The sequence below is a fragment of the Pyrgilauda ruficollis genome, unplaced genomic scaffold (assembly GCF_017590135.1).
Source record: "Pyrgilauda ruficollis isolate IOZ18807 unplaced genomic scaffold, ASM1759013v1 scaffold194, whole genome shotgun sequence".
NCBI classification, from domain to species: Eukaryota; Metazoa; Chordata; class Aves; order Passeriformes; family Passeridae; genus Pyrgilauda; species Pyrgilauda ruficollis.
In genome coordinates, this window is record NW_024518540.1 from 531,976 (window position 1) to 558,019 (window position 26,044).

The window sequence follows — 26,044 nt, forward strand, 5'->3', positions numbered from 1 at the left end:
GGTCCCCAGGTGCTGCCAGCACAGGGAGGGGAGCGTGTGCTGCTCTGTGTCCATGTGGCGCTATTCCTGATGGTTGCCACGGCAACGCTGACTGTGATATATGTTCTGCCTTGTGCAAACACAGGGGCTCGGCAGGGAACTCCCAAAGGAAAGCCTCTGGTGCTGCCATGTCCCTACACGTGCAGCCCAGCCCAGCACACAGCCTGCAGCACTGCCCTGAGAGGGGAAAAGGCACAGGGAGGGGCTGTGGGCATGGGCTGTGGGCATGGGATGGGCTGTGGGCAGGGGATGGACTGTGGGCATGGACAGTGGGCATGGGATGGGCTGTGGGCAGGGGATGGGCTGTGGGCATGGACAGTGGGCATGGGATGGGCTGTGGGCAGGGGATGGGCTGTGGGCATGGACAGTGGGCATGGAATGGGCTGTGGGCATGGGCTGTGGGCAGGGGGGAGGGTCAGTAGGGATGGTCAATGTGCAGGGAATGGTCAGTGTGCATGGTCAGTGCACAGGGGATGGTCAGTGCACAGGGAATGGTCAGTCTGGAGGGGATGGTCAGTGGGATGCTCAGTGCACAGGGAATGTCAGTGCACAGGGGGCTGTTTCACACTGCCCACACTGGCTCGTTATTGATAACTGGCAGATCTCTCAATTACTGATCACTGACACATCTCTCAATTACTCTGACCACGTGTCTACATTAGATGTGTTCTTTCAGGTTTTGTTACCTGTCTGCTGAGAATTAATTTGCAAAGTTTCTTTCCAACCTGTGAATCCCTTCTGCAGTGTCCCTATCTGGCCTGGGCAGATATATTCATTTGAATTATGAATTCTTAGTACCAGCCCATGTTTGGCTGCATCTATTCCTCTTTTTCATCCCTTCTATCACAAAAGGACAGGATATAAATGCACTCAATTATCACTGGACTGGAAATATTCCCTAAGTTGGCTGTTAGCAGGCAGTGATACCCACAAATAATGATCACTGGTGTCATGTCAACACAAGCAAAAGCAATTATTTTTGAGCCATCTAACACCACAAAAGCAGATGTGGGAAGAAACTACCAATTAGAGATGAAAACACTTAAGGTCAGATATGCAGACTATGATTAAACTGATACTTTATGCACGATTTTTCTTTTGATATTTTGTTGAGCTCTTTCCCAGTTTTATTAAATCTCTGTGGTGTTGGCACCACTTTGGTCGCAGGTTTCAGTCCACTCCTACCTGATTGTTTGACTTGTGTTTGTAGAGAGAGTTGGTTGTCTGGACCCTGGGGATGATCTGATCTCCCAAAATCCAGAAATCCTGAGTGCATGAGGCCAGCAGTGCTGCAGCAGCACTCAGGTGTAATTGCATTTTGTCTACTGCTCCTCACACAGTCCTTGTTTGTGAGAAAACAACCCCAGAGCAATCCCTGTGCCCAGGCATCTCCTCTCATCTGTCCCCACACCCCAAACCCCATCTCATCCACACAGTGTGAGCATAACCCTAAATAATTTCGGGTGAGGAGAGTGAATTTCTGCAGTTCTAAATGAAAATATTGTTCCCAGGCACATCGATCAGATCTGGGGCAGCAGAAATGGAGGCAGCAAAGTGTCTGTGGCTTCCCCAAACAACAATTCTCTTGGCTCACACCCCTTGGTCCCTCTCTGGGTGCTGACCCATCCCTCCAGCAGGTTCAGATCCTGGCAGAAGTGACAGCAGCCACCACTCTGTCCCAGCCTAAAGCACCTCAGCTTTTCCTTCCCACAGTGTTCATCCTCTTCTCCAGTCCCAGCTGGGATCTGTCCATCCCTAGCTCACCTGAACCCTCCCAAGAGGCTCCCGGAAAGCCAGCAGAGGTTCCTGTGCTCCCATGAGGGAGCCCCTGGGGTGTCCCTCGGTGGCACAGCCCCAGGCACTGCCAGCCCAGCGCCTGCCTGACCCAGCACAGTCTTGGGGAAGGGGGCAGGGATTTGGAACAGGGCAGGAATGGGATCACCATCCCTGCAAGTGCTCAAAACCCATGTGGCTGTGGCAGCCGGGGCCCTGGGTTCCTGCTGAGCACGGTGGTGCTGCTGGGGTGATGGATTTGCTGATTTTAAAGCTTTTTTTTTAAAGCTTTTTTTCCAGCATTAACAATTCCGTTTCTCTCTCTGACTTCCAGCTCAGCTGCTCTCTGTGATTCTCTCAACTCCCCAAACACCCTGAAGCAGTAAATTGGCAGTTTAGTTCTGTGTCATATGAAAATGCACTTCCACTTTCTTGCAGCCTGCTCTGCTCTCCCTTCCCTCCCTCCCTCCCTCCACCCCGGGCTCTGCTCCCTCCAAATGGGCAAGTCCCTGCTGATGGAGTGTCTCCTTTTGTGGGAGTTTAATCCTTCAGGATTTAAGAGGAGTGGGAGCTGGGTGCTGTTTACAAGATGAAGGCCCACCGTGGATTTCTGGAGTGGCAAAATCCCGTTTGCAGCTTTATTCTCTGTCCCTTTGCTCTTGCATTGCTAAGCACTGAACAGTTATTTGCAGGAAATAACTGTGAGGACTCTGAGCTCTCTTCCCTGAGTGATAATAGTTAATTTTGAAGCCATCAGTGTGTGCATCTGTAGCTGGGGTTGTTTTCCTGAGTGCACTACTTTGCATCTATCACCACTGAATTCCTGCTGCAGTGTCATTGCCAGTCACTTAGAATGATGGCATCCTCCTGCAGCTCTTCACTACCAGCCTTTATTTGCAAGACTTGAAATGGCTTTGTCTTATGAGTTATTTTGTCAGCTCACCAATCATTTGCTCTTTCAGATGCTTTTTGATATGGTGAGGAGTTAAAATTCCATCAGTAGCCTCCTTACCCCTGTTGGCTGTGTTTTAACTGGTTGGTAGCCTGTGAGACCTTTCCTTTTAGCTGCAGCAATACTGGTTTGGGGAAGATAAGGAGCTGATTGGTCAAAATCCATGCCTGAGGATACAGGGACCCCACAGAGACAATTCCTGCTCCCTGCAGGGCCTGCTGCTGGTGTGGAGGTGCCTGGGGACATCCCCTCTCCAGCCCCCAAAAAGGAATTAATGGGGATGAGCTGCTGTGTTTAACCCCCGATGGAAACTGAGCCCCACCTGCTGCTCCCTCACTGCCCAGGGGTGGGATGGGGCAGAATGTGGGGTTAAAAGTGAGACTGAGACCCAGACAATGCAACACGGAAAGCCAAAGCTGCCCAGGCAAGGAAGCCAAGCAAGGAATGCATTCCCTGGGCAGGCAGGGGCTCTGTCACACCCCGTGGTGACTGGGCAAGGCAAACACCCTCCCTACCAACATTCCTGCCTTCTCCTGCTCCTACTGAGCAGGATTCCACAGGCTGGGACACCTCTGGGGTCAGCTGGGACAGCTCCTTGTCCCCCAGGCTGGTCCCTGGCCGTGCCCACCCTGCCCAGCAGGGACTGACCCCTGCAGTGACCAGCACTGCTCAAACCCAGCCTGGGGCAGCTCCTGGGGACAACAGCAGCACCTCCACCCCACCCACACACACACCAGCCCAGACCGAGCTATCCTCACAGATCTGAGCTCTCTAAAATGGGTTAGAACTTTGAGATTGCTGTTCTTTCCTAACTGATGCTGTTGGGGAGTGACTCCTGTCCTGCTGGAGCCCCTGCCAGGCTGGTTGCTGCCCCCTGAGCTGTGCTGCACACCCTGCATATGTGGGGTCCTTTTGGGGTGAGCCCATCTGCTCCCAGAGACCTCTTCTTATTTTATTATTTTTTATTTTTTTATTCCTTCATCGACTCCTCTGAACAGCTCTTCATCTGCTGCTTCAGTTTAAGAGTCCTTGCAGCAATTAAGAGACTGAAGCATCTGTTATATGAGGAGAAGCTGGGGTATTTAACCTCCAAAACCTGGGGTTTGGCTCAGAGACAGCTGGGATTTGGATAAATTTTGGTTTATTGGTGTGTTTAAATCCCTCCTGGCCGAAGGGAGAGTCAAAATCTTCATAGTGGTGCTGACCTGGGGTTTGGCTCAGAGACAGCTGGGATTTGGATAAATTTTGGTTTATTGGTGTGTTTAAATCCCTCCTGGCCAAAGGGGAGTCAAGATCTTCATAGTGGGGCTTAGTGAAAGAGCAAGAAGCAAAGGGTTAAAATTGAGATACAAATTTCCCTTAAACTTTAATTTCATTTCATTTCACCATCTTATACTATTTTTAATTTAATTTTTTACTGTGAGTGTGGTTGAACACTGGCACACATTGCCCAGACAGGTTGTGGAGACTTCAGCCTTGCAAATATCCAAAACCCCAACTGGACCCAGTTAAAAACCTGCTCTGGGTGACCCTGCTGGGAGCAGGAGGGTGGGATGGATGATCTCCAGGGACATCTCCAGCCTCAGGGTTTCAGTGATTCCACCAGGTTGGAACAGTGAAAGCCTCCCCAGGCTCTGCAGGAAATATTCCTGCAAATTTGGGGTGCTTTGGGCTGGCCTGGCCTTCCATGAGCACTCCCTGCAGACCTTGATCATGTTACAGTTTTATAGACTCTCTGGTAAGTTCCTGGTTTCTGGAAAAGGCTTTATTATTAGCTTTTATGGTTTTCAAAAAATTGCTTCTTGTAGTACTTTTTGACTTTACCATGGCTGGCTTTTGTGCTCTTTTCTGTTTTTCTCATTTGGACAAAACTTCCACTTTCTGAGGAATGTAATTTTACTCCTAATAATCTCCATTACTCTGCTATTTAACCATGAAAGCTCTTTCTGGCCCCATTTATGGCTGATATATATTTATTCTCAGCCTCTAATATGGTTCCTTCATGTAATTTCTTTGCCACCTCCAAGCAGTTTATCTTTCTGGCGGCTGCTTTTAATTTAGGTTTAGCAAGTTCCTTGTCCTTTCTTGGGGTGGGATAAATCACCATCCCAAGTGCCTGTGAACACAGCCAGTTTGGATTGCACACCTGCCTTTAACACAAGGGTAGTTCAGCCCACAAATCCCATTCCTAATATAACAAAACAGCTGTTTTCTTGCCTGGAAACCATAATTCTGTATAGGACTCCAGGGGAAAAACTGAGGCTTAACTTCATCCATTTCACCATCTCCCCACAATTCTGCTTAATCTTCTGAGGGATGTGTCCAATTAGTTGCATAACTAAATAAATCCTTTTGTGTTAAAGGACTTTGTGAAATCACCTGCTTGACTCGTTTGCCCAGGAACTGCTATGGAGGGTCCTTATTGTAATTCTGATCAAAATGAACCAATGTTTTTATCTGAGCTCTGTGGGGCAGGGGAGAGGAATAACAACTTTGCTCCCCAGGAATAACAACTTTGCACCCCAGGAATAAAAACTCTGTTCCCCAGGAATAACAACTCTGCTCCTCAGGAATAACAACTTTACACCCCAGGAATAACAACTCTGTTCCCCAGGAATAACAATTTTTCTGCCCAAGAATAAGCTCAGCTGGTACTGCTGAAATGAGGAGAATTCCAGCACCGAGAGCCCAACCAACCCAGCTGTGGCTCTGCTGCTGATTTATACTGATTATTTTGAATTTTCTAATGTTCTTGATGCACCTGGCTCTTTGGGGCTGGGAGCTGCACACAGGCACTCCTGGGCCAAGTCCCAAATTCCAGAGGGCATCCATCAGTGGGATGGATTTGGTGCCTGCTCAGCACATGGGGGTGTGACGGGGGGACTGAGCAAGCCTTGTCCCTTTGTCTCTGCCAGAACATCCACCTGGTGGCCAAGTGGCTGGGCTCCCTGGAGAAGAGGCTGGAGCAGCACAGCGAGGGCAGCCACCAGGATTTCCGCGTGTTCCTCAGCGCCGAGCCGGCGCCGTGCCCGGAGAGCCACATCATTCCCCAGGGCATCCTGGAAAACTCCATCAAAATCACCAGCGAGGCGCCCACCGGGATGCACGCCAACCTGCACAAGGCCCTGGACAACTTCAGCCAGGTAGGAGCGTGGTTGGGTGTGCTGGAGCTGCTGCAGCCCCTGTGCAGCACGGCCGTAGTTGGGTTGGAGACAATCCAAAGCAGCACACTCCATTTCCAAACTGGTTTTACTCCACCATGTGTTGCTGCAGGCCCTCAGCTGGGGAATAATTAGCATTGACTCCATGATTGCAGAAGGCTGATCAATCTCTTTATTCTATCATATTATACTATACTGTACTTATTGAGAAACTCATCCCCTTACAGACAGTCTGATACAGCTTTGACCTAATTCGTCAATCCATCCAAACACCATCCACTGTCCAATTAAGAAATCACCCTTTGCTAAACAATCTCCATAACACATTCCACGCGTGCACAATAACAGGTGCAGCAAGTGGAGATAAGAATTGTTTCTCATTCTTTTCTCTGATCTCCTCTCAGCTTTCCCCAGGAAAATGCCTGGGAAAGCTGTGCCTGCTGCTCTCTGTGGCCAGAGAGCTGCTGCCACATAGCACGCACACTTTTTATACATTCTAACAAAACTCATACATTTACACTTTACTCATTGGTCATGAAGGACAAACAAAGTGCTCATTGGAACAGGCAGTTGCAGGTTTCTCATATTTTTCCTTCTTTCTTTCTTGGTTTCTGTGTCAATGACCTTGGTAGGAAATTCTTTCAGGGGTAAGCATGGATTCTCTTCTCAAACTTCTCTCTGGCTCACAGAGGTCGCTGTAAAACCTCTCCCACAGAGCGTGATGGACATTGCCTCCCCAGCCCCCTTGTAGCACAGAGCCTCTGGGTCCAGCACCCCCCTCTGCTCTTCCCCACAAGCCAGGCACAGATCTCCTTCCAAGCACTGGTTTTCCCAAGAAAGGCTTCAGGTGATCTGAGAAGCCTCTTTCCTGAAGCAGGGCCTGGGACACCAGACTTCTGTCCAGTTTAATCATATTCTCCCCAGTGTGTGATCACAGAATCACAGAATTAACCTGGCTGGAAAAGACCTTTGAGATCATCAAGTCCCACCACTGACCCAAAACCTCCTCATCAATTGAACCACGTCACTGAGTGCCACGTCCAGTTTGTTTTTAAACACCTCAAGGGACGGTGACTCCACCACCCCAGAAAGGCTCTTTCAATACAGAATCAAACTTCTGACTGCAGCATCGGGAGAATTTGTCGTGTTTCAGTTGATTTCTCTGTCTGGTGCCTCCTTTCTGGGCTGCTGAGTGATATATGATATCCAACACCCACAGCTGTGGGAGGTGAGCGGGTTAAACCTGACTTTTCTGCCTGCTGTTTAACAGGGGTTAGAGGTTCAGAACAGCTGATCTGCTCACAGAGCAGCACAGGGAGATTGGTGTTGTGTGCCCAAAGGCCATTCAGCTCAAGACCTTGCTGACACCAGGAGTGTTGCAAATCAGAGCTGGAAGCTGCCTGCAGGCAGGAGTTGCTTTGCCAGGATGTAAATTAGGCCATGTGAGAGTGGCTGACCCACAAGAGCAGCCCGTGGCAGGATGCTCGTTTTGTTTATTGCTCAAAAACCCTCCTGTCATGGCAGGCACTGACCCCTGTCCGCCTGTGCAGGGAAACAGCCCCGTGTGGGGAAGAGATGGAAATATTCCTGGTGCCCAGAGGGTGTGGATCAGTGTCAGAGTGGCTGTTAAGGCCGTGGTTGAATGAGCTCTGCTCTCACCATGGGACAGGAGCAGGGAAGGATCCCATCCCTGCAGGACTCCCTGGGAACAGCCCATGGGCCCCAAGGCAGGATGGAGCCAGGGGGGCTCAGCCATGACCCCATTTCCCTCAAGGGCTGAGCACTCGTGTTGTTGCTGATTCCTGTCCTAGGGACACTGAGTCCCATGTCCTGCCACCCTGACACTCCCTCACAGCCAGCCCTCACAGCAGGACCCCATCAGAAGACACTAAAGGTGCTCTCAGCCCTCAAACTGCCCTTTAGATCACTGGTGCTGACATTATTGCAGCCTCTCCATCCAGCTGGGAACACCCTCTGCAGATCTTGCAGGGTTGTTTTCTCTTGTGAGTCCCTTCCAACCCAAACCATTCTGTGATTCTCTCCACAAAGTTTCTTGTTATTTGGGGTGAGGCAAGAGCAGCCTCAAACAATTGTGGACCCTGGGTCATGGGGCAGCTCACAGCTGGTTTTGCACTCAAATGTTTTGTGGAGAGAATGCCAAGTGCAGGAGGGAACATTGCTGAGCAGGTGTGGGGGAAGGCACTATGCAAGGATTAATGCCAGTGGTCAGGAAAGATTATTCCATACTTATCTACTGCCATTCATCATCCTGAGCTCCACAAAATGTCCTGGAGAACAAGGGAGGGGAAAACCTTCACCCCAAGTAACATTTTCATCTTGCCTCTGCTCATTTCAATCAATAGTAATTAGCATTTTCTAAATTGCTGGAGGATTATGAAACATCTCTTATCAGAAATCCTGAAGCGAGTGGGTGGGGTCCCTTTTACACCTCATTTCCCTGCTTTATACAGAAGAGATGTTCAAATTTAGCTTTCAGCTGAAGGCTACAAAGAAGGCCTTTTATTCTGTACAAGGGATATTGTTCTGCTTTGTAGCTGAAGAAGAATTGACAACTGAAGAGAGGCCGAATGAGAATGAACTGGGTTGTTCTGGGGATGTTTCCTGAAATGAGAAGGGTGTTCTGCACGCATTTGAAGCAGTTCTCCATCACAATGCTGATAAAGGGAGCTTAGAGTGCTGCCTAATCCAGGAGGAAACAGGTTTTGGGATGTTCTTGATTGTCACGTGCACTTGGTCAATGTTGAAATTCATTACCCTTTAGAGTAATGGATTCCCCGTTTCCTGCATAGACCCTGAGCTCTGTAGTGCTCTCAGAGGATTAAAGGTCTAACACGGCATTTTTTTCAGATAAACATTGGATGGGGCTTGGAGCAACCTGGGATAGTGGAAAGTATCCCTGCCCATGGCAGAGGGGCTGGAAAAACATGGACTTTAGGGTCCCTTCCAATGGAGAATTCTGTGATTCTGTAGCTCCCTCCCCATCTTTCGGGTGAGGGATGTTGAGCACATGCAGGTGATGGGGCGTTGAGTGGGTGCACGTGTCCTTCCTTCCCTGTGTGTGTTCCTGTGCAGAGCCACTCGGAGCTCGGAACAGCAAATATGAAGTGAGAAAATATTTGCTAGAGTTTGCCAATAAATCTGCAATTCAAAGCCACTGACTTTGAAAACTAGCACATGTGTGTGATACAAAAATGAACTGGAAGACAATTTGGTCAGCCTCTTGTCCCAGGTAACAAGTATCAGCAAGGGAGGTTCAGGATGGATGGTAGGAAAAATATCTAAAGTGGAAGGTTGGTAAAGCTCTGGAACAGGCTGCCCAGGGAAGTGGTGAAGACACATCCCTGTAATTGTTTAAAAAATAAGGTTCACAATTAGTTGTGCATTGGGGTATTTACTTGAAGGTTGAACTTGATGATTTGGGGGAGTTTCTGAGCCTTAACCTCTGATTCTGTGATTCATCCTGTCCAAAGCCCATCGTGTTTGGGTTCCCTGGGAGTCGCTGAGGCTGAGGGCAGCTGTCCTGTGTTGCAGGACACCCTGGAGATGTGCAGCCAGGAGAAGGAGTTCAGGAGCATCCTGTTTGCCCTGTGCTATTTCCACGCGGTGGTGGCGGAGCGGCGCAAGTTCGGCCCCCAGGGCTGGAACCGCCCGTACCCCTTCAGCACTGGAGATCTCACCATCTCTGTCAATGTGCTCTACAACTACCTGCAGGCCAGCTCCAAGGTGGGGGCACCATGGGGGGGGCTGCCTGGGGGCTTTGAAGCTGTCCTGAAATGCCATTTTCTTGGCATCTTTGGGTTTAGAACTTCGCAGTTTGGGGTGCTTTTGGGAGGAGATGGGAGATCTCGCACTGTGCTGTGCCCCAGCTTTCCTGGGGCAGGATTTAACTCCTGCCTGATGTTTGTGTGCTGAGGGGGGAGCCCTGAGGCTGCAGGGCAGTGCCTGGGTTCAGCCCACCCTGCTCCACGCCCAGGTCCCGTACGATGACCTGCGCTACCTCGTGGGTGAGATCATGTATGGAGGTCACATCACGGATGACTGGGACAGGCGGCTCTGCAAAACCTACCTGGAAGAGTTCATTAAGCCAGAAATGCTGGAGGGAGAGCTCTGCCTTGCTCCTGGATTTCTCCTCCCAGGGAACATGGATTATAATGGCTATCACCAGGTAAGCTCTTTGTTTGCTGGCATTATTTATACATGTAAATGGAATGTCCTCCCTAACTGCCCCATAGTCTGCCTTAGGAGGCAGGAACAGGGCTGCTGTGCTCCTGCACCGTTCCTCTTATTTCCCATTATGTTGTGTTCCTGTGGATGCTTCAGCATCCCCCTGGATGAACCAAGTCTAATGGTAATTTGCTACTTCATCATGGGCTCATTCTGTTCATGCATGAATAGACCAACTGTATTGGTGCTCGAGACTTAAGTGGGGCTCCTGTAAAATTACATCCACATACTGTTTGCTAAAATGGCCCTTTCAAGCTCCTTTTATCATCAGTTTTGATGAGAATCACTGAAGGGTCTTGTTGATCTACTTACTGATCTCATCTGCTCTTTGTACACAAATGCAATAGCAGAGAGAGGCGCATCAGGCTGGTTTTGTTCATAAAACTTAACTACTGGAAGCTCAATTCCCACAAGAGATTTCAGGATGCTGATGCTGAAATGCACAGCAGATAATTGCTAGAGAAGGTCCAGCCTGAGACACGGAGCCAAGCAGAACTCCAGCAGTTAAGAATTTTCCCAGCAGGAGCAGAAGCAGCTCTGTAAACATTTGCACTCTCCTTCCTCCATCACTTCCCCGGTGTTTCAGCCACAGGCAGAGCTGGGTGAGCCCGGGCTGACCTCCTGGGGAGATGATTCCAGCACTGAAGCTCTGCAGGCAGAGTGCCCTGGGCTGTTCCTAACGTGCTCCTGAATGTCTCTGTGCAGTACATAGACGATGCCCTGCCTCCAGAGTCTCCCTACCTGTACGGCCTCCACCCCAACGCAGAGATCGGGTTCCTGACGCAGAGCTCGGAGCGGCTCCTGCGCACTGTGCTGGAGCTGCAGCCCCGCGACAGCAGCACGGGCCAGGGAGCTGTGGGCACCCACGAGGAGATGGTGAGAGTGCTCGGGGCAGAGGGCACCCAGGAGGAGATGGGGAGAGTGCAGAGGAGCAGTGAGCACCCAGGAGGAGATGTGAGAGTGCTCAGGGATTGTGGGCACCCAGGAGGAGATGAGCAGAGTGCAGAGGAGCAGTGAGCACCCACGAGGAGATGGGGAGAGTGCAGAGGAGCAGTGAGCACCCAGGAGGAGATGTGAGAGTGCTCAGGGGCAGTGGGCACCCAGGAGGAGATGTGAGAGCGCAGAGGAGCAGTGGGCACCCAGGAGGAGATGGGGAGAGTGCTCAGGGGCAGCTGCTGGGGTTTGATGCCTGTCTCATCCATCAGGCTTGTCCATGGTTCTGTGCTCTGCCTCCGCCTGCCTAAAGCCTGGTTTTATGCAGAACATCACCCTGGTGAGATGTAATTGAGTGTTGGCAGTAACAGGACAGTGCCTCTTAATTACCCCGTGCACTGCAGAGCCTTCGTTATCATCCTCTGAAGGTGTTGCAAATAAACCTTCCCTGAGCAGCAGTCCCTGTGCACCCCTGTGACTGGCATAGCAATGGGCCCTGGGCACACTGCCTGCCACCCACAGCGTGCCACCCAGAGCTCAGCCCTCCTCCTGCTGCTGCCATCGTGTCCCTCCAGCTCCCCAGGGCCTTGTAATTCCTTATTTCCAGCTGAACTCCTTTGCTACACCTGTGTCCTGGGCTGATCTCAGCCCTCCCTGTGGAAACTCACAGCTCATTAAAACACGGCCCAAACATCCCTGACAAGATCTGGAATCAGCCAACACATGCTCAGGTTTTCACTCCTGCAGTCTTAAGTTGCCAGCTCTGTGCTTGAAGATTTGCAATTTAATGAATGGCTAGTTGCAGCTCATATAAAGCTGTGGTTTCACAGTTTTTCCTTTGGCTTGGTATGAAGCTGGGGGACTGACTGCCTTCCCCTAAGGGACTCCTAGGAGTGCCCAGCATGATCAATTTTCAGTCCATACTCGAATTTGAGGTGATGGGAATAATCCAGGGGTAGCAAAGCCAAACAAGGTGTTCAGAGATAGCAAACGTGAGTTCCTCTTCTCCCCTCCCACTCCTTTTTTAATGAAACACAAATAAACTCCTCAGCCCAGAGAAGCAAAACGATCAGGGAGTGCCCCAGCAGTGGTGCCACAGGTCATGGCCACCCTGCAAACTCCTGGTGACAGTCAAGAACACTCTCACAGGAGCACAGAAGTCCTCATGGCTCTCTCTGGGAATAAAATCTGCCTGAGAGCAAGCAGAGTGTGACCTCAGTGCCCTGCCTTGTGCCTGGGGACATGCTCCCACAGCTCATTTTCTTCCTGAAATGATCTCTGTCATTATCCAAGCTGTCCCTTCCACTTGGTCCTTGGATGGGAGTGAGCAAAGCCTTGTCTCAACTCCTCCACTGAAGGATATCCAGCCCCTGCTTTGGCTGACGTGATTTTAGGGAGCTTCCAGGGAAAATGTGAGCCTGTCATTTTTCCCGAGGCTCTGACAAGTCCACTTCCTCCCACAGATTGCTGAGGTCACACTACAGCAAACGAGCTGTAATTGCTGTGAAGGAATCAGAGCCAGAGGGACTTGCAGGGGAATTTCAAATGAGATATTTCTGTGGTGTCCCCGAGGTGCAGCTGAGGAGCTTTTCCAGCTTTAGCCACCTGTGTGGCTGCAGTAACAGCCCACACATCCTCACTGCTGACAGGAGCCAAGGGTTGGGAAGAGCAGCAACAGGAGGGAATCGGAGTACAGAGTCCAAAATATGAATATTGGTGGCTCTGGCTGTAAAATTACCCTGCCCTAGCTGGCGCTGGCCCTGCGTGCCAGGTTTGGCACTTGGGATAGCAGAATTTTAACTGTGTTATGTGTGCCCAAAGGGTCCCAGCAAGCAGAAGTCTTGCTCAGGTTCCAGCTCAGAAGTAAAGCAAAGCTTTGAGTGAGAGCTTCCACATTAAACCTGGGAAATGCAGCTGAGCCCATGGACAGCAGGGGCTTCATGCCTCATTGTCAGAAAGGGGTTTATTAAATTTTTTAGACACTACAAAGATCCTCTTGCATTGGATGGAGCTTTCCCTGTTCTGTACTTAGAGTTCTGAAGTGACCAGAAAATAATTTTGTTTTGTTATGCTTTTCTTCCATGGCTCCATTAGTCCGGAATGCCAAATTCAGCTTAAAATTCAATTTCATGTAATCACCTCTCTCCATCAATACACTAGAGAAAACCAGCTCATGAGCTGTGTTGTCCTGAGGCTCAGCTGAAGCTCCAGCCCCATCCATCTCCTTGTGAGTGTGACCTCGGGAGAAATAAGAGAGCCAAGAAGAGAGGAGGCTGCCACATGTCATGGGGACATTTTAAAACCATCATTTTGCAAGCTGCTCATCTGACATTAACTTCTGTCAGCATTTGGATTTTAATGGGACGGGGAAAACTCTTTGAAAGGTGCCCAGGGCTAACAGGGATGGTTTTGGAGGCACTGACAGGACAGAAGGAGTTCTCCCAGCTCATGCTGTGAGCCTAGGGATCACTCACCAGCATCCCCCTCTCTCCTCCCTTTGGCACAGGTGCAAGCCCTTCTGGAAGAGATGTTGGAGAAGCTCACAGACGAGTTCAACATGGCAGAGCTGATGGCCAGGGTGGAGGAGAGGACTCCCTACGCTGTGGTTGCCCTGCAGGAGTGCGAGCGCATGAACGCGCTCACGACTGAAATGCGGCGCTCGCTCGCCGAGCTGGAGCTGGGCCTGAAGGTACTGAGGGGCTGCAGGGGCTCCCTAGGACACAGAAAAGAGGATAAAGTGGGGGTTTGTTAAAGGCCTTAAACAGGAACACCTTGGGCAGTGCAAAGACCAGCAGAGGCTGCACCCAAGATGGGTGATTGATGCCTGGAGAGGCTCCTGGACAGAGGCTGGACAGAGTTAAAGAATAAAGCAGGGATTTATTAAAAAAAACCCTTCAAAGGATCCACCTTGGGCAGTGCAAGAGCCCAGCCAGGGCTGCACCCAAGATGGACCCAGCATGGACTCAGAGTCACGAGTTTTCACACTTTTATCAGTTTGGGTCCATTCCCACCTTGGGTTCACTGTCCAATTGCAGCTCCAGGGGATGCAGTCCCACCCTCCCAGGTTGCTCTCCTCCATCCCCTGTTGTTTGCACTTTTTAGGGCTGAAGCTGCAGCGGTGTCCTTGGTTCTGGGGCTGGCAAAGGATTGTTGTGTGTGCCTGAGCTGTGAGGAGAGCTGCTGACACTTGGTATGGAGCTCAGAGTTCTGTACCAGTGCAGTGCAGAGCCTGGGAAATGGGAAAGATAAAACTGAAGGCATCACAATGGTCACCAGTTTTTTATACAGATATCAGTTTGGTCTATTTGCATATCAAGGGTTAATTCTCCAATTACAGCTTCAGGTAATGAAGTCACATTCCCCCAGTTTGCTCCCCACAATTCACTTTTGTTTATGCTTTTCAGGGCCTGTGGTGTGTCCTTGGACCTCGGGCCCAGAGAGATTGCTCTGTCTGACCAAAATGTGAAGGCAGTTAACTGCAGTTTATATAGAGTTTAGAACTATGCACTAATGCACTACAGGATTTGAAAAATATAAAAGCTAAAATCTTTAGGCATCAGTTGGAGAGCTGGAAAATCCTGCAGGGTGCTGCTCAGGGAATAAAAGGAGTCACAGGGAAGAATTTGTGGAGGCATCCTGGCTCCACAGGGCTCACAGGTGGATTTGCAGTGGGACAGTGTCCAAGGCACACACAGCAGTGCTTGGCTTTTGGGAACAGGGCACGAGCACTTCTGGCCACCCCAGACTGTGGCACATCAACAGCAGGTCACTCACAAACTGAGACATGACCTACTTAAAGGTGAGCCAAAAATCTCACCTTTGCATAAAATGTCCAGGAGTGGGGGGAGCTTGGAACAAAATATCTCAGAGGCACAGGCTGAGCTGAAATCAAAGGCTGGTTTTGTGTGAAGGCACAACATGTCCAGAACTGTAAGAGAAAAAGGCTCAAGTCCCAGGAGTTTTGGAAGAGATACAATTCCCTTGCTGGGTGTGAGTCTCCTGCTCAGGAGTCCCCGTCCATGGGGCTCCACTGCAGTGATCTCCACCTGGTGTGGAAGCAGCTGATCCCATGGATCTGCTCTGCTCCAGGCAGGGATCCCGTGGATCTGCTCTGCCCCAGGCAGGGATCCCATGGATCAGCTCTGCTCCAGGCAGGGATCCCATGGATCAGCTCTGTCCCAGGCAGGGATCCCATGGATCAGCTCTGCTCCAGGCAGGGATCCCATGGATCAGCTCTGCTCCAGGCAGGGATCCCATGGATCAGCTCTGTCCCAGGCAGGGATCCCATGGATCAGCTCTGCTCCAGGCAGGGATCCCATGGATCAGCTCTGTCCCAGGCAGGGATCCCGTGGATCTGCTCATCTTTGTCTCAGCCCAGGACAGGGGTGTCTGTGTCCCCCAGCTGCTGCCTTTGCCACACCAGCTGGGATGCAGATTTCTGTGTTCTGGGTTTGAGGGAGGGCTGTGATTGATGCTGCATGCACTGGTAAGAGAAGTCACCTCCTGCATCCCCCCCAGGCACTCTGGGGCACAAAAGAGGAAAGGCTCTGACTGCCCCTTAGGGAAGGGCCAGCACGGATCAGGCTGCACTGCCCGGGAGTGAGGAGCTGCCTGGCAGTCCTGGTGCTCTCTGACAGCATTCCCCCTCCACCTTGTCACCCCCAGGGACCCTTCCCCACAGCCAGCTGCTATCCATCCCTTGGGAATGCAGCACAACAATGCAGCCTGGAGCTGGCAGAACAAAGCCTCAGCACTGCCCTGCCTCCCCCTCGTGCCACAGCTGGGTCCTGGGGGATCTCCTGGCCATCAGGCAGTGGACATTCCCTGCTCCATCACTTCCAGAGTGGCAGGCTGTGATCCCTTCTCACGGGGATGCTCAGCTCCCACAGCTGGTGTGGAGCTGAGCCTGAAGGGTCTGGCCTTGGACCAGCCCGTTCATAGGAGAGCTGAGGGTGGGCAAGGAGGGCCTGCCCTGAGGTGGAATGACATCTCAAACCTCCCCCAGGGGCAGCTTGGAAAAGAAACCTTCAGCTGCCCGCCCTGCACGAGAAAGGGCAGGCTTGGCTCGGGGTTTGGGCACCAAGCTGCTCCCAAATCCCAGCTGCAGCAGCTGCAGATGTGCGTGCACTGCATTTGCTGCTGGTGCTTGCTAAAGCAGAGCTATCCTGGACACAGCTGGTGGGTCAGTGTGTACAGCCCTTTTTGAAAGAAGCTGATATTTATGTAGTCAATTATCATAAACAGATTTCTCTTATTTTCTAGCATAAGGCAGTGGAATTGAAAATTCCATTTCCTGAGACAGGTAAACAGAAGTGATTTAATGTTTCAATCCCAGAGCCCCAAACAAGATATAATTGTGACTTGGACAAGGGGTGGCAATTAGATTTAATGTGGGGAAGAATGTGCTGTTTAATATTGGTAGGGGAATGAGGGGATGCAGAGTGTGCAAATAAACCACAAACAAAATTAACCAAAATTAACAATAACACAGGCTGCAAACCTCTCCCCAAACCCTGCCACAGATCATGGCAGGGAAGGAGATGGGGACTGCAGAAAAGGCTCCTCAGAGGGCTGCAGCAGTCCCTGGGCTGGGATTCAGAGACAACCTGGGACTGGAGGAGAGCAGCACAGCAGAGCAGCATTTGGCATTTCTGGTGTTTGGCAAATCTGGTGTTTGCTGCAGAGACACATCTGAAGGCTCTGAGAGGCCATCAGTGGCAGTTCCAAGAACCGTGGAGTCCTTAAGGCTGGAGAAGCCCTTTGAGATACCCAAGCCCACCCATCACCCCAGCAGCAGCACCATGCTCACCCCCAAAACATGGCCTCAGGTGCCACGTCCAGATGGTTTTTTTGGGCACTTTCAGGGCACTTGGGCTCAGTTGGTGCTGACACCACCAAGGCTGGGGGTTCAATCCCTGGTCTAAGAGTTGGGCTCGATGATACTTGAGGGCCCCTTCCAGCTGGGAATATTCTGTCAGCCTGTGGTTGGTGACTCCACCGCAGCCTGTTCAGTGCTTCACAGCCCACTGCCTGAAGAAAGCTTTCCTGATATCCAAACCACGTTTCCCCTGGCACAACCTGAGCCCAGTTCTTGTGTCTGCAGCCAAAGGTCGCATGTGGATCCCTGAAGAGTTAAATTAGACCTTGTGCATGACCCAAACCCTGCTCAGCGTCCCTCACGTCACCTCCCACACCTGGGGGACCACGGAGCAGCCAGAGGGGGCTGATGGCTCTTCCTGGTGCTACCCTCCCTTGACTCTGGGCTTACACTGAAGAAATCCTGCTTTAATTGCCCTTCCTGACAATTAAAGACCTGTTAAGGTTCGTTCATCTCTGGGGCTGGGGGCCTGCACTGACAGCACTCAGAGGAGGAGAGTTTGCGAGCCAGGCCCCACAGAGCTGAGCAGAGAATAAATAAAGCCCAGAGAAAACAAGGCTTATTGTTTTTAACTGACTGAAGGATCTGCCAAAAGAAGGCGATTTAGAAATGTCACGCCTAATTTGAATTTTTGAATAATTCATCGTGTCGTCCTAGCGGAAAGTGATTGTTTGGTCCAAAAATAGGAGACATCCCATTAGGAGGAAGAGAAATTGCAATAGACTGGTAGCCATCAGAAATAACTGGCATGTTGCATTTCAAAGCCCTTTGTTCTGGCTGGCTTGGGTGGAACCAGAGGCTGGGCTGAAGCACTTGCATGTTAATGTTGTACCAGCCTCATTTTTTGCAAGCAGATCCTCTGGTTTGCAATTTGGGTGAAGGATGAGCCTCCAAAATGAGGATAATATGTATTGTAAAATAACAAAGACCAAATTTTGATCTGCAAGGTGGGTATCAAGTGAAAATAACCTGAACTGAGGAAACAGTTTGTGCCTGTAGTGTGTTCATCTTGAGGGAATGGCTGCAGGCTGATTAGGATTTCCTTCAAGGGTGTCTTTAAATGAAAATTACTCCCAGCGTTTGTGAGGAAAAAAAAATTTAAAAAGTAACTTGAATAATTTCTGATGCACTTTAGTATTCAGCATCTGAAATGCAAATTTATGCATAATTGTGTTTGGACAACTCTATGAGATTTCTGCTGTAGATGCTTTGAACCCTCACAGGAGACTCAAAGCATGCTTGAGTGCGCAGACTTTAAAAATTGCTTTTCTCAAGCCTTGCTGAGAATTACATTTGCTAATTCATTTGTTTCCTGAAAGTAAAACTAGACATGATATATGATCGAGGAGGGGTTGTCTTTAAATCAATTTGGCTGCTTGCACACATTCTGCCATATTCTTACCCACGTCAAAGCACTTCCAGGAGCACAAAATCCTCCTGTTCCAGTGTCCTGCTGTGGCCAGGGCAGGGCTTCTTGTTCTTCCTGCATGGTCTTGCCATGGCTTCAGCCCAGCCCGTAGATGGTTCCTCTTTGTGTCCAGTTTCTCCTGAGGATGGAGATCCTGATGGACATTTTGCGAGGTTGTTCCTCATATTTTAGTGTTAATTGCAAGTGCTGCTTCTTCCAGCTTTTGATTTCACCTCATTTGCTATTTTAGCTTCAAAACCCATCTTAAACCCTTTGTACTCAAGTTTTCTCTTTCCACAAGAAATGTGCTCTCCAGGATGTCTCTGAACCCCAGCTCAGGGACTGCTGCAGCCCTCTGAGGAGCCTTTTCTGCAGTCCCCATCTCCTTCCCTGCCATGATCTGTGGCAGGGTTTGGGGAGAGGTTTGCAGCCTGTGTTACAGATTTTGTTAATTTTGGTTAATTTTGTTTGTGGTTTATTTGCACACTCTGCATCCCCTCATTCCCCTACCAATATTAAACAGCACATTCTTCCCCACATTAAATCTAATTGCCACCCCTTGTCCAAGTCACAATTCTGTGGCTGGATTTGGTGATATCAAAGGTCTTTCTCAGCTGTCAGTGTGTCCCACAGGGCATGGCCAGCACAGGAACAAACTGCAAAGATCTTGAACTGCTGAGCTCTGCCAAGCATTGCTAAACAACTGTGGGGACTGCTTTAAGAAGATTTCAACTTTTGCTAAAGCTTCATAGATTTTTGTGGCCCCAGCAAAGGGCACCTCTGCTGACCTCACGGCTGGAGGCACTGAAGTCCTGTGAAAGAACAGTTGGAATCTTTTAATGTGAATAGACTGACCCAATTCCCTCCCCCTTGTTCTCAGCAATGGCTCCACTGATTTCAGTTAATCCTTCCAAAAACACTTAGCCCGAGGCAAAGAGAAATAGTAAATGAGATAAATTTTGGCAAAATGACAAGGGAACAAAAGGAAGTGTTTATAATGGAGAGCAGTGATGGACATTATCTGTGGGTCTCCAAAGTTCTGGGGGTGTTGAACCCCTCCAGCTGAGCACAGAGCTGCAGAGATTTGAACTGTGGAGACCATTCCACACCAGGGAAGCTGAGCTGGCATTTGCAGGATTTCTCTTTGTATCCTGCTTGGCTTGAGTGAGCCAGGATCACAGAGGAGTTGGTCAGGACATTTTCTGCTCCAGCTCCATCTCAAGCAGGGACAGGCAGAGCAGGTTGCTCTGGACCATGCCCTGGTGGGTTTTGAACATTTACAAGGATGGAGACTCCACAGCCTCTGTGGACAACCTGTTCCAGTGTTCTGCCACCCTCACGTTGTCTTTCAGTGGAATGTCCTGGAATTCAGCTCTTCTGGCAGAACTGATACAGGTTTCTAAAAGCTTTGAAACTAATTAATTGCTGCACAAAGGAAAAGGCAAACCTCTCTCTTTATCTCACTTAGCTGAATCATATCTTACTTTGTTGTGCTCCTTCCCTGCTGTGGAAGGAGCTGTGATTACATTTGCAGACAACACGTGAAGTCAAAGAGAAAATCTTGCACTGCAAAGCAGTCAATGAGGGGAGGAGTGAGGGGAAGAGGAGAGAGGAGGGGGACAGGACTCATCATAAATATTTGGACAGTTTTAGAGTAGATCATCAGAAACTCCAGTATCCTGCCCTGACAGTGACTGAGAACAGCTTTACACCCCTGAAAATCTGCCAGTCCATGAGAGAAAACAGAAAAAACCACTGGGATAACTGAGGGAGACCCCTGCTGCTGTCACTATACACAGCTTTTCCTCCCAGTATTATTTTTACAGTGGGATGCATGACTATGCACCAGAAAGTGTGCAGAAAAGCCCCAGACTCATGAAATCACCCACAGTACGTGGCCAGCAGAGCCTGTGTGGGATTCTGTGCTCTTCCTCATGCCTTGGCTCAGCTGTCAGTGCTGACTGTGCCCTTTCCCACCAGGGGGAACTGACCATGACCAGCGACATGGAGACCTTGCAGAACTGCCTCTTCCTGGGCACGGTGCCCGAGTCCTGGGTGAAGAGATCTTACCCTTCCACGGCCAGCCTGGCCTCGTGGTTTGCTGACCTGCTGGCCCGCATCAGCGAGCTGGAAGCCTGGACCAGGGACTTCTCCTTGCCCTCCACACTGTGGCTCGGAGGGTTCTTCAACCCCCAGTCCATCCTGACAGCCATCATGCAGACCACAGCCCGGAAGAACAGGTGGCCACTGGACAAGATGACGTTGCAGTGTGATGTGACCAAGAAGAGCAGAGAGGATTTTGCCAGTGCTCCTCGTGAGGGGGCCTACGTGCACGGTCTGTTCATGGAGGGAGCACGCTGGGATGCTCAGGTGAGCTCTGCAGGGCTCTGGGGCTGAGGGAGAAGCCACAGGTGTGGCCCTGCAATTCTGATCCAACACTCTCCACTTATTTGTCATAAATCATCTCCCTCTCTGCAATGGTTTTCCATGAAGATAGGAAATTAGGGAAAGCTGTGCTCTCCCTGATGGATGCCATTTCATCACATCTCCTTGCGCAGTTCCTAGCTCCAGGCTGTTTTTCGCTCTGGAAATGGCCTGAATTGGGTCTGGGAAGCCACAGGCAGTCAGGAACATTGGCAAGGGCTCTGCTGGAAGATGGCAGTGAGGATCTCATGGGGGTCAGCTCAGATCTCTGTTCTCAGGGTCTGGGCTCTGCTCACAGCAGCAGAGCAGGGACCAGCCCTGTCCAGCTCCCAGCTCTGCCCCCACTGTTCTCTGGCTCTTCCCTTCTCCACACACAGCCCTTGGGAGATCACAGCCCCTGCCAAAGGGAGCACTGGATTTCTGCTGCCCTAAAAACCTGTCAGAAATCAGCTGGACACACCAGAACAGAGAGAGCTTTTAAAAATTCCTGGTCCTGCATGTCAAATTCTCCATTTAAGAACATTCCAGTGCCTGCTGTTATGTTTTCTTTGCCACTATGACCAGAAAATGAGTTCTGTCTGGGTTTTACCAGCTGGAAGTGAAGAGTGAGAGGTTTTGGTGGTGCAAAGCCAGAGATCTTTGGGAAATATTTGGTTTCCCCCCTCTGCCTCCCTCCAATAACTGGTCGGGGCAATTGCATCCAGCAACGGAATTTGTCTTCAGAGACCATCCCAACACCAGTAAATGTGTTTTTCTGATTACATTTTCCTTATGATTGAAAGATACTGAGCAATTATGTTCATGGAGCCATTCATAATCTCTGGGTATCATGCTTCAATTTATTTCAGAAAGGAAAAGGATATTTTTATGGGTTGCTGCTCCCGCTGAAATATCATTTCTACCTAGTGGAACTATTCATTTTACCTATAATCCAGTGAGTACCAGTGTGCATTAATGCATACAGGACTTTTAAAACAGGTGCACAACTCTTTTGGGTTGTGTACTCCATCCAAATTAATCCTCTGATAAAAATGGCCAGGCCATGTTTAGAAGAATTCCTCTGGGGAACACCTCCACTTTTAAAAGAATATTTCACATTTAGGTTGTGCCTCCAAAAAAGGAAAGAGTCCATCTATGTTCTGCTACTCACATTTTTCTATTTATTTAAACATTTATGTTTGCCCTTGGGTGTCTTAAATTTATAAAACATTCATTACAAAACAGCAGGCAGCTATTAGATGAAATGAAACTAAGCAGATTATTTTGGGTGCAAATGATCTCTTTCTGCAGCCCTGTTAAAGTCACTGGGACTCAGTGACAGTCAGAAGGATGCTGTGACTGGGGACACTTGGAGACCTTTTATCTCAAGCTGCTGACTGATTCTTGGCTTTCTTGCTGTCTGCAATAGAGAGTTTGATGCCAAAAGTGATGGGACAAGGGCAGGGTGGGTTTCACACCACGTGTACTCCACAGAGTTTTGGCAGCTGTGCACAGGTCAGCCATGGAGCCACAGGATCCCAGGCTGCCTTGGGCTGGAAGGGACCTTAAAAATCAGCTCATTCCACCCCACCATGGGCAGGGACACCTTCCTCTATCCCAGGCTGCTCCAAGACCCATCCAGCCTGGCCTTGGGCACCTCCACAGGGAAGAGTTTTTCACTCCCCTTGTCCACCTGAAGCCACTGACCCCATCACTCGGGGACCACCTTGGAGTGCTCCCTGCTGGCTCCATGTCCCCCTCTCTGCTGGCTCCATGTCCCCTTTCCTGCTGGCTCCATGTCCCCTTTCCCTGCTGGCTCCTTCCCTTCTGCTCCTTGTCCCCTTCCCTGCTGGCTCTGTGTCCCTTTCCCTGCCCATAATGACTCCATCCCCAAGACAGCCAGGCCATGGAGCCTCCCCTAAAATGGAAAATGTAAACCCCCTCCCTCTGAATTATTATGATTTTGAAATTAAGGGGCTCTCAGGCAAAGATATGGCAGCAGGAATAACCGTTCTTTACTAGGGAAGAAAATAAAAATAAAGTAAACAATGCAGTAAAATAAAAAAACACTTGACAGAGTCAGAATAGACCCTGACACTCTATGAGTCAGGGTGCTGGCAGCAGTCCAATTGGAATTGTGGCTGCAGCCCTCCTGCAGGGACAGGTGTGATTCTGCTGGAGCAGGGATCCTGTAGAAGGGTGTAGTCTTCCTCTGAAGATCCAGTGGAAGAGGCAGCTGGTTCTCTGGGAATCCAGTGGAAAGGCTGCTCTGGTGTCCCAAAATCTCAGATTGTATCCAGGCAGGAATGCTTGTCTCCTCCCCTGGGTGGAGCATCTCCCAGTGGGATGATGGAATTTTATCAGCCCTGCAGGGGCACTCAGTGGCCATCAACAGCAGAGATCTCCTGGAGGGAGGATTGGCTGTGGGAGAGAGAGAAAATTGCCCAATTAACAGAAGATAACTGCCCCACCCCTAACAGATGGCAATAGAATACACACTGCTTGGCAATCTAGGACAGACCCTCCCCGTGCAGGGGTTCAGGGCTGTGGGTCCCAGGGGCTGCATTTGGGCCCAGCTGTCACCACCCCTGCCTTGTGACAGCTCTTGGTGCCCTCAGCCCTGGTGACCCGTGGCACTGCCACACGGCCACTCTCAGTTTCCTGCTGGGAATCCAGGACAGCAGAAGTGAGGGATCCTTTAGGAGCTGAGGCTGAGCTCTGCAGGCACAGAACGGTGGTTTTGCACCACGAGGGCTGTGCTGCTCGTCAGGAAGAACTGCTCTCAGAACAGAATTAATTTCTGATGATGAGAGCGATAAAAAATGCAAATGAGAATCAGCCCAGACATAACAAAATGATATCTTACATAGAGGTACCTCAGGAAGATTTCAGCTCTTGTTAACCCAGAAACAGGTAGAATATCTCTTGGAAATTTCATTTGAAGTATTCTCAGCAGTAAAAAAGAAGAGAAAAACCTAATTAAAAACCAGTCTCAGAAATGAAAGGTGTGAATTTAAGAAGAGTGCATAATAATGTTTCACAAACAGCTACTTTGCAAGGTATTATACGAATTATTTAATGTTTGTTCAGCACGTTGGAAATATAAAATCCTAAATGAGAGTTGGATTTTTCATAGCTGAGCATAACAGATGGCATTAGTACAATTAAACCGAGGTGTGTGGCAAGAGGGATGATTTTTCTTGCTTGTTATAGAACTAAATAAACTACTGGAGAGGTTGAATCTCACCCCACAGCTCTGATCCGAGAGCATTTGGAATAATGATGATATGTTAAGCTCAGCTGCAGTGAGAGGCAGTTTCTTTAGTGCTGAAAAGTTTCGTTTCTATTTCCCTGTTTGTTTTCATTTGGTCTCTCTAGCCTCCATTAGGCAGTTTTCCCTGGAAATGGATTGATGTGCAGGGTATTTTATTGTCAGGAAGAGAGAGAGAAAATGTCAGAGAGACCCAAATTAGAGAAACAAACTTGATTTCTTGCCCTGGCAGGGTTCTCTCCCTCTCCTGCATTAGGCAGCCTGCTGGGCAGGGCATTGCTTGGAGGAGAATAATGGGACTTGATATTTAATGGTGATATTCCCTCAGAAAAGTCATTTTGAATTCTCTTGGTTGCATCATGAGAGTGGGAACAAGCCTGTTTTGGGGCTGTTCTCCATCCCAGTGGTTCAGGGGTACACCTTCACTCCCACCACAAGCAGCACCTCCCATGAGGTGATTCTGGTCTGGAATCCTCTGAGAAAGAGATGCATGAGAGTAATGCCAGGATCACTGAGCTTGGAAAAGATCCCCCAGCCCATCCAGGCCAAGATGTGTCTGATCCCCCTTGTCCCCAGCCCCGAGCACTGAGTGCCACCTCCAGGTGTTCCTGGAACATCTCCAGGGATGGGCACTCCAAACCTCCCTGGGCAATGTTTAATCACCCTTTCAGCTAAGAAATTCCTGCTGATGTCCAACCTGAGCCTGCCCTGGCACAGCCTGAGGCCTTTTCCTCTTGTCCCGGTTCCCTGGCAATAGGACAAGAGGAAATGGCCTCAAGCTGCCCCTCAGTAGAAACCAGGACAAGAGAAGTGAAACTTTGTTGATAATATGGCTGTACAGGTCCGGGAACATTGTTCCCACACAAATCCAGCTTGGATGTGAGGGTTTGAGCATCTGGTGGGAGTGCAGGCAGCTGGAGCCTTGAGATGATCTACGTTGGGGAGGGTCGTGGTGAGACAGGGAGCTCTTGGATCCAGACCTCCTTCCTCAAAGAGGCTCATCCAGCCTCTTTGACCCTGGAGAAGCTGTTTGCACCTCCCCAGCAGCTTGGATAAAGCCCACGGGGGCTCAGGTCCCTCAGCTGGTGGACACCTTGGAGCTGTCAGCTGGGACAGCCCCTCTGGTTCCTGGGAAGGGCTGGTTCAGTGCCTCAGCCTCCCTGTGGAAAATGCTGCCTTGGAAAAAACAGAATATTCGTAGCACTGTGGGAGGTTTGAAGAAAACCACACAAGGAAAAGTGGCTCATGTCCATGAGGGAAGTTTTGTCCAGGTCAGCAGCCCTTTGTCTCCTTCTCTCTGCAGACCGGGACGATCGCGGAGGCCCGGCTCAAGGAGCTCACCCCGGCCATGCCTGTCGTGTTCATCAAGGCCATTCCTGACGACAAGCAGGACACCCGGGGCTTGTACCCGTGTCCTCTGTACAAAACACGCCAGAGGGGCCCAACCTACGTCTGGACTTTCAACCTGAAAACCAAGGAAAACCCGTCCAAGTGGGTGCTCGCTGGTGTGGCCTTGCTGCTGCAGGTCTGAGGCACCAGCACGGCCCCTGCTCTGCAAACCCCTCACAGTGTCACAGTTTAAACAGTTCAATGCTGAGGTTAACCCAAATTCCATCTCTCTGCTGGACTCCCCAGTTATCTCTGTGTCCTGGGGATGTGACCCAAGCAGGGTCTGCGAGGAGGTGACAGAGGTGCGGAGTGACACGGCCCAGGTTCGTGGCTGCTGTAAATCAATATCCTGTAATTCCTACTGTGCTGCACTGCAAGAGCCCAGCCCAGAGCCGGATACACCACACCCAGAGAGTGCTAAACTTAAATCTGGTTTTTATTTCTCTTCATGGTCCAAAGTAGTTTTAAAATCATCAATCAGTAAAATCAGTAGCCTTCTCCAGAACACTTGAATAGTCCAGTGACTTGTGAAATTCTCCAGAATTTATTCCTTTCTGCGGCATCCACATTCTCTGAAAAAAAATCCCTTTGC

General features: G+C 50.0%; 1 protein-coding gene across 1 annotated transcript in view; it reads left to right on the plus strand.

Annotated features, from left to right (window-relative positions):
* DNAH9 (dynein axonemal heavy chain 9) overlaps positions 1 to 25,612 on the plus strand; it is a 141,846-nt gene extending 116,234 nt beyond the window's left edge. Inside the window, 7 exon segments of the mRNA XM_041465912.1 lie at positions 5,680 to 5,907; positions 9,478 to 9,669; positions 9,920 to 10,111; positions 10,876 to 11,046; positions 13,610 to 13,792; positions 20,370 to 20,759; positions 25,367 to 25,612. Coding sequence (XP_041321846.1) covers positions 5,680 to 5,907; positions 9,478 to 9,669; positions 9,920 to 10,111; positions 10,876 to 11,046; positions 13,610 to 13,792; positions 20,370 to 20,759; positions 25,367 to 25,594 — 1,584 coding nt within the window. The 3' untranslated portion in view covers positions 25,595 to 25,612.
* The last annotated feature ends 432 nt before the right edge of the window (positions 25,613 to 26,044 follow it).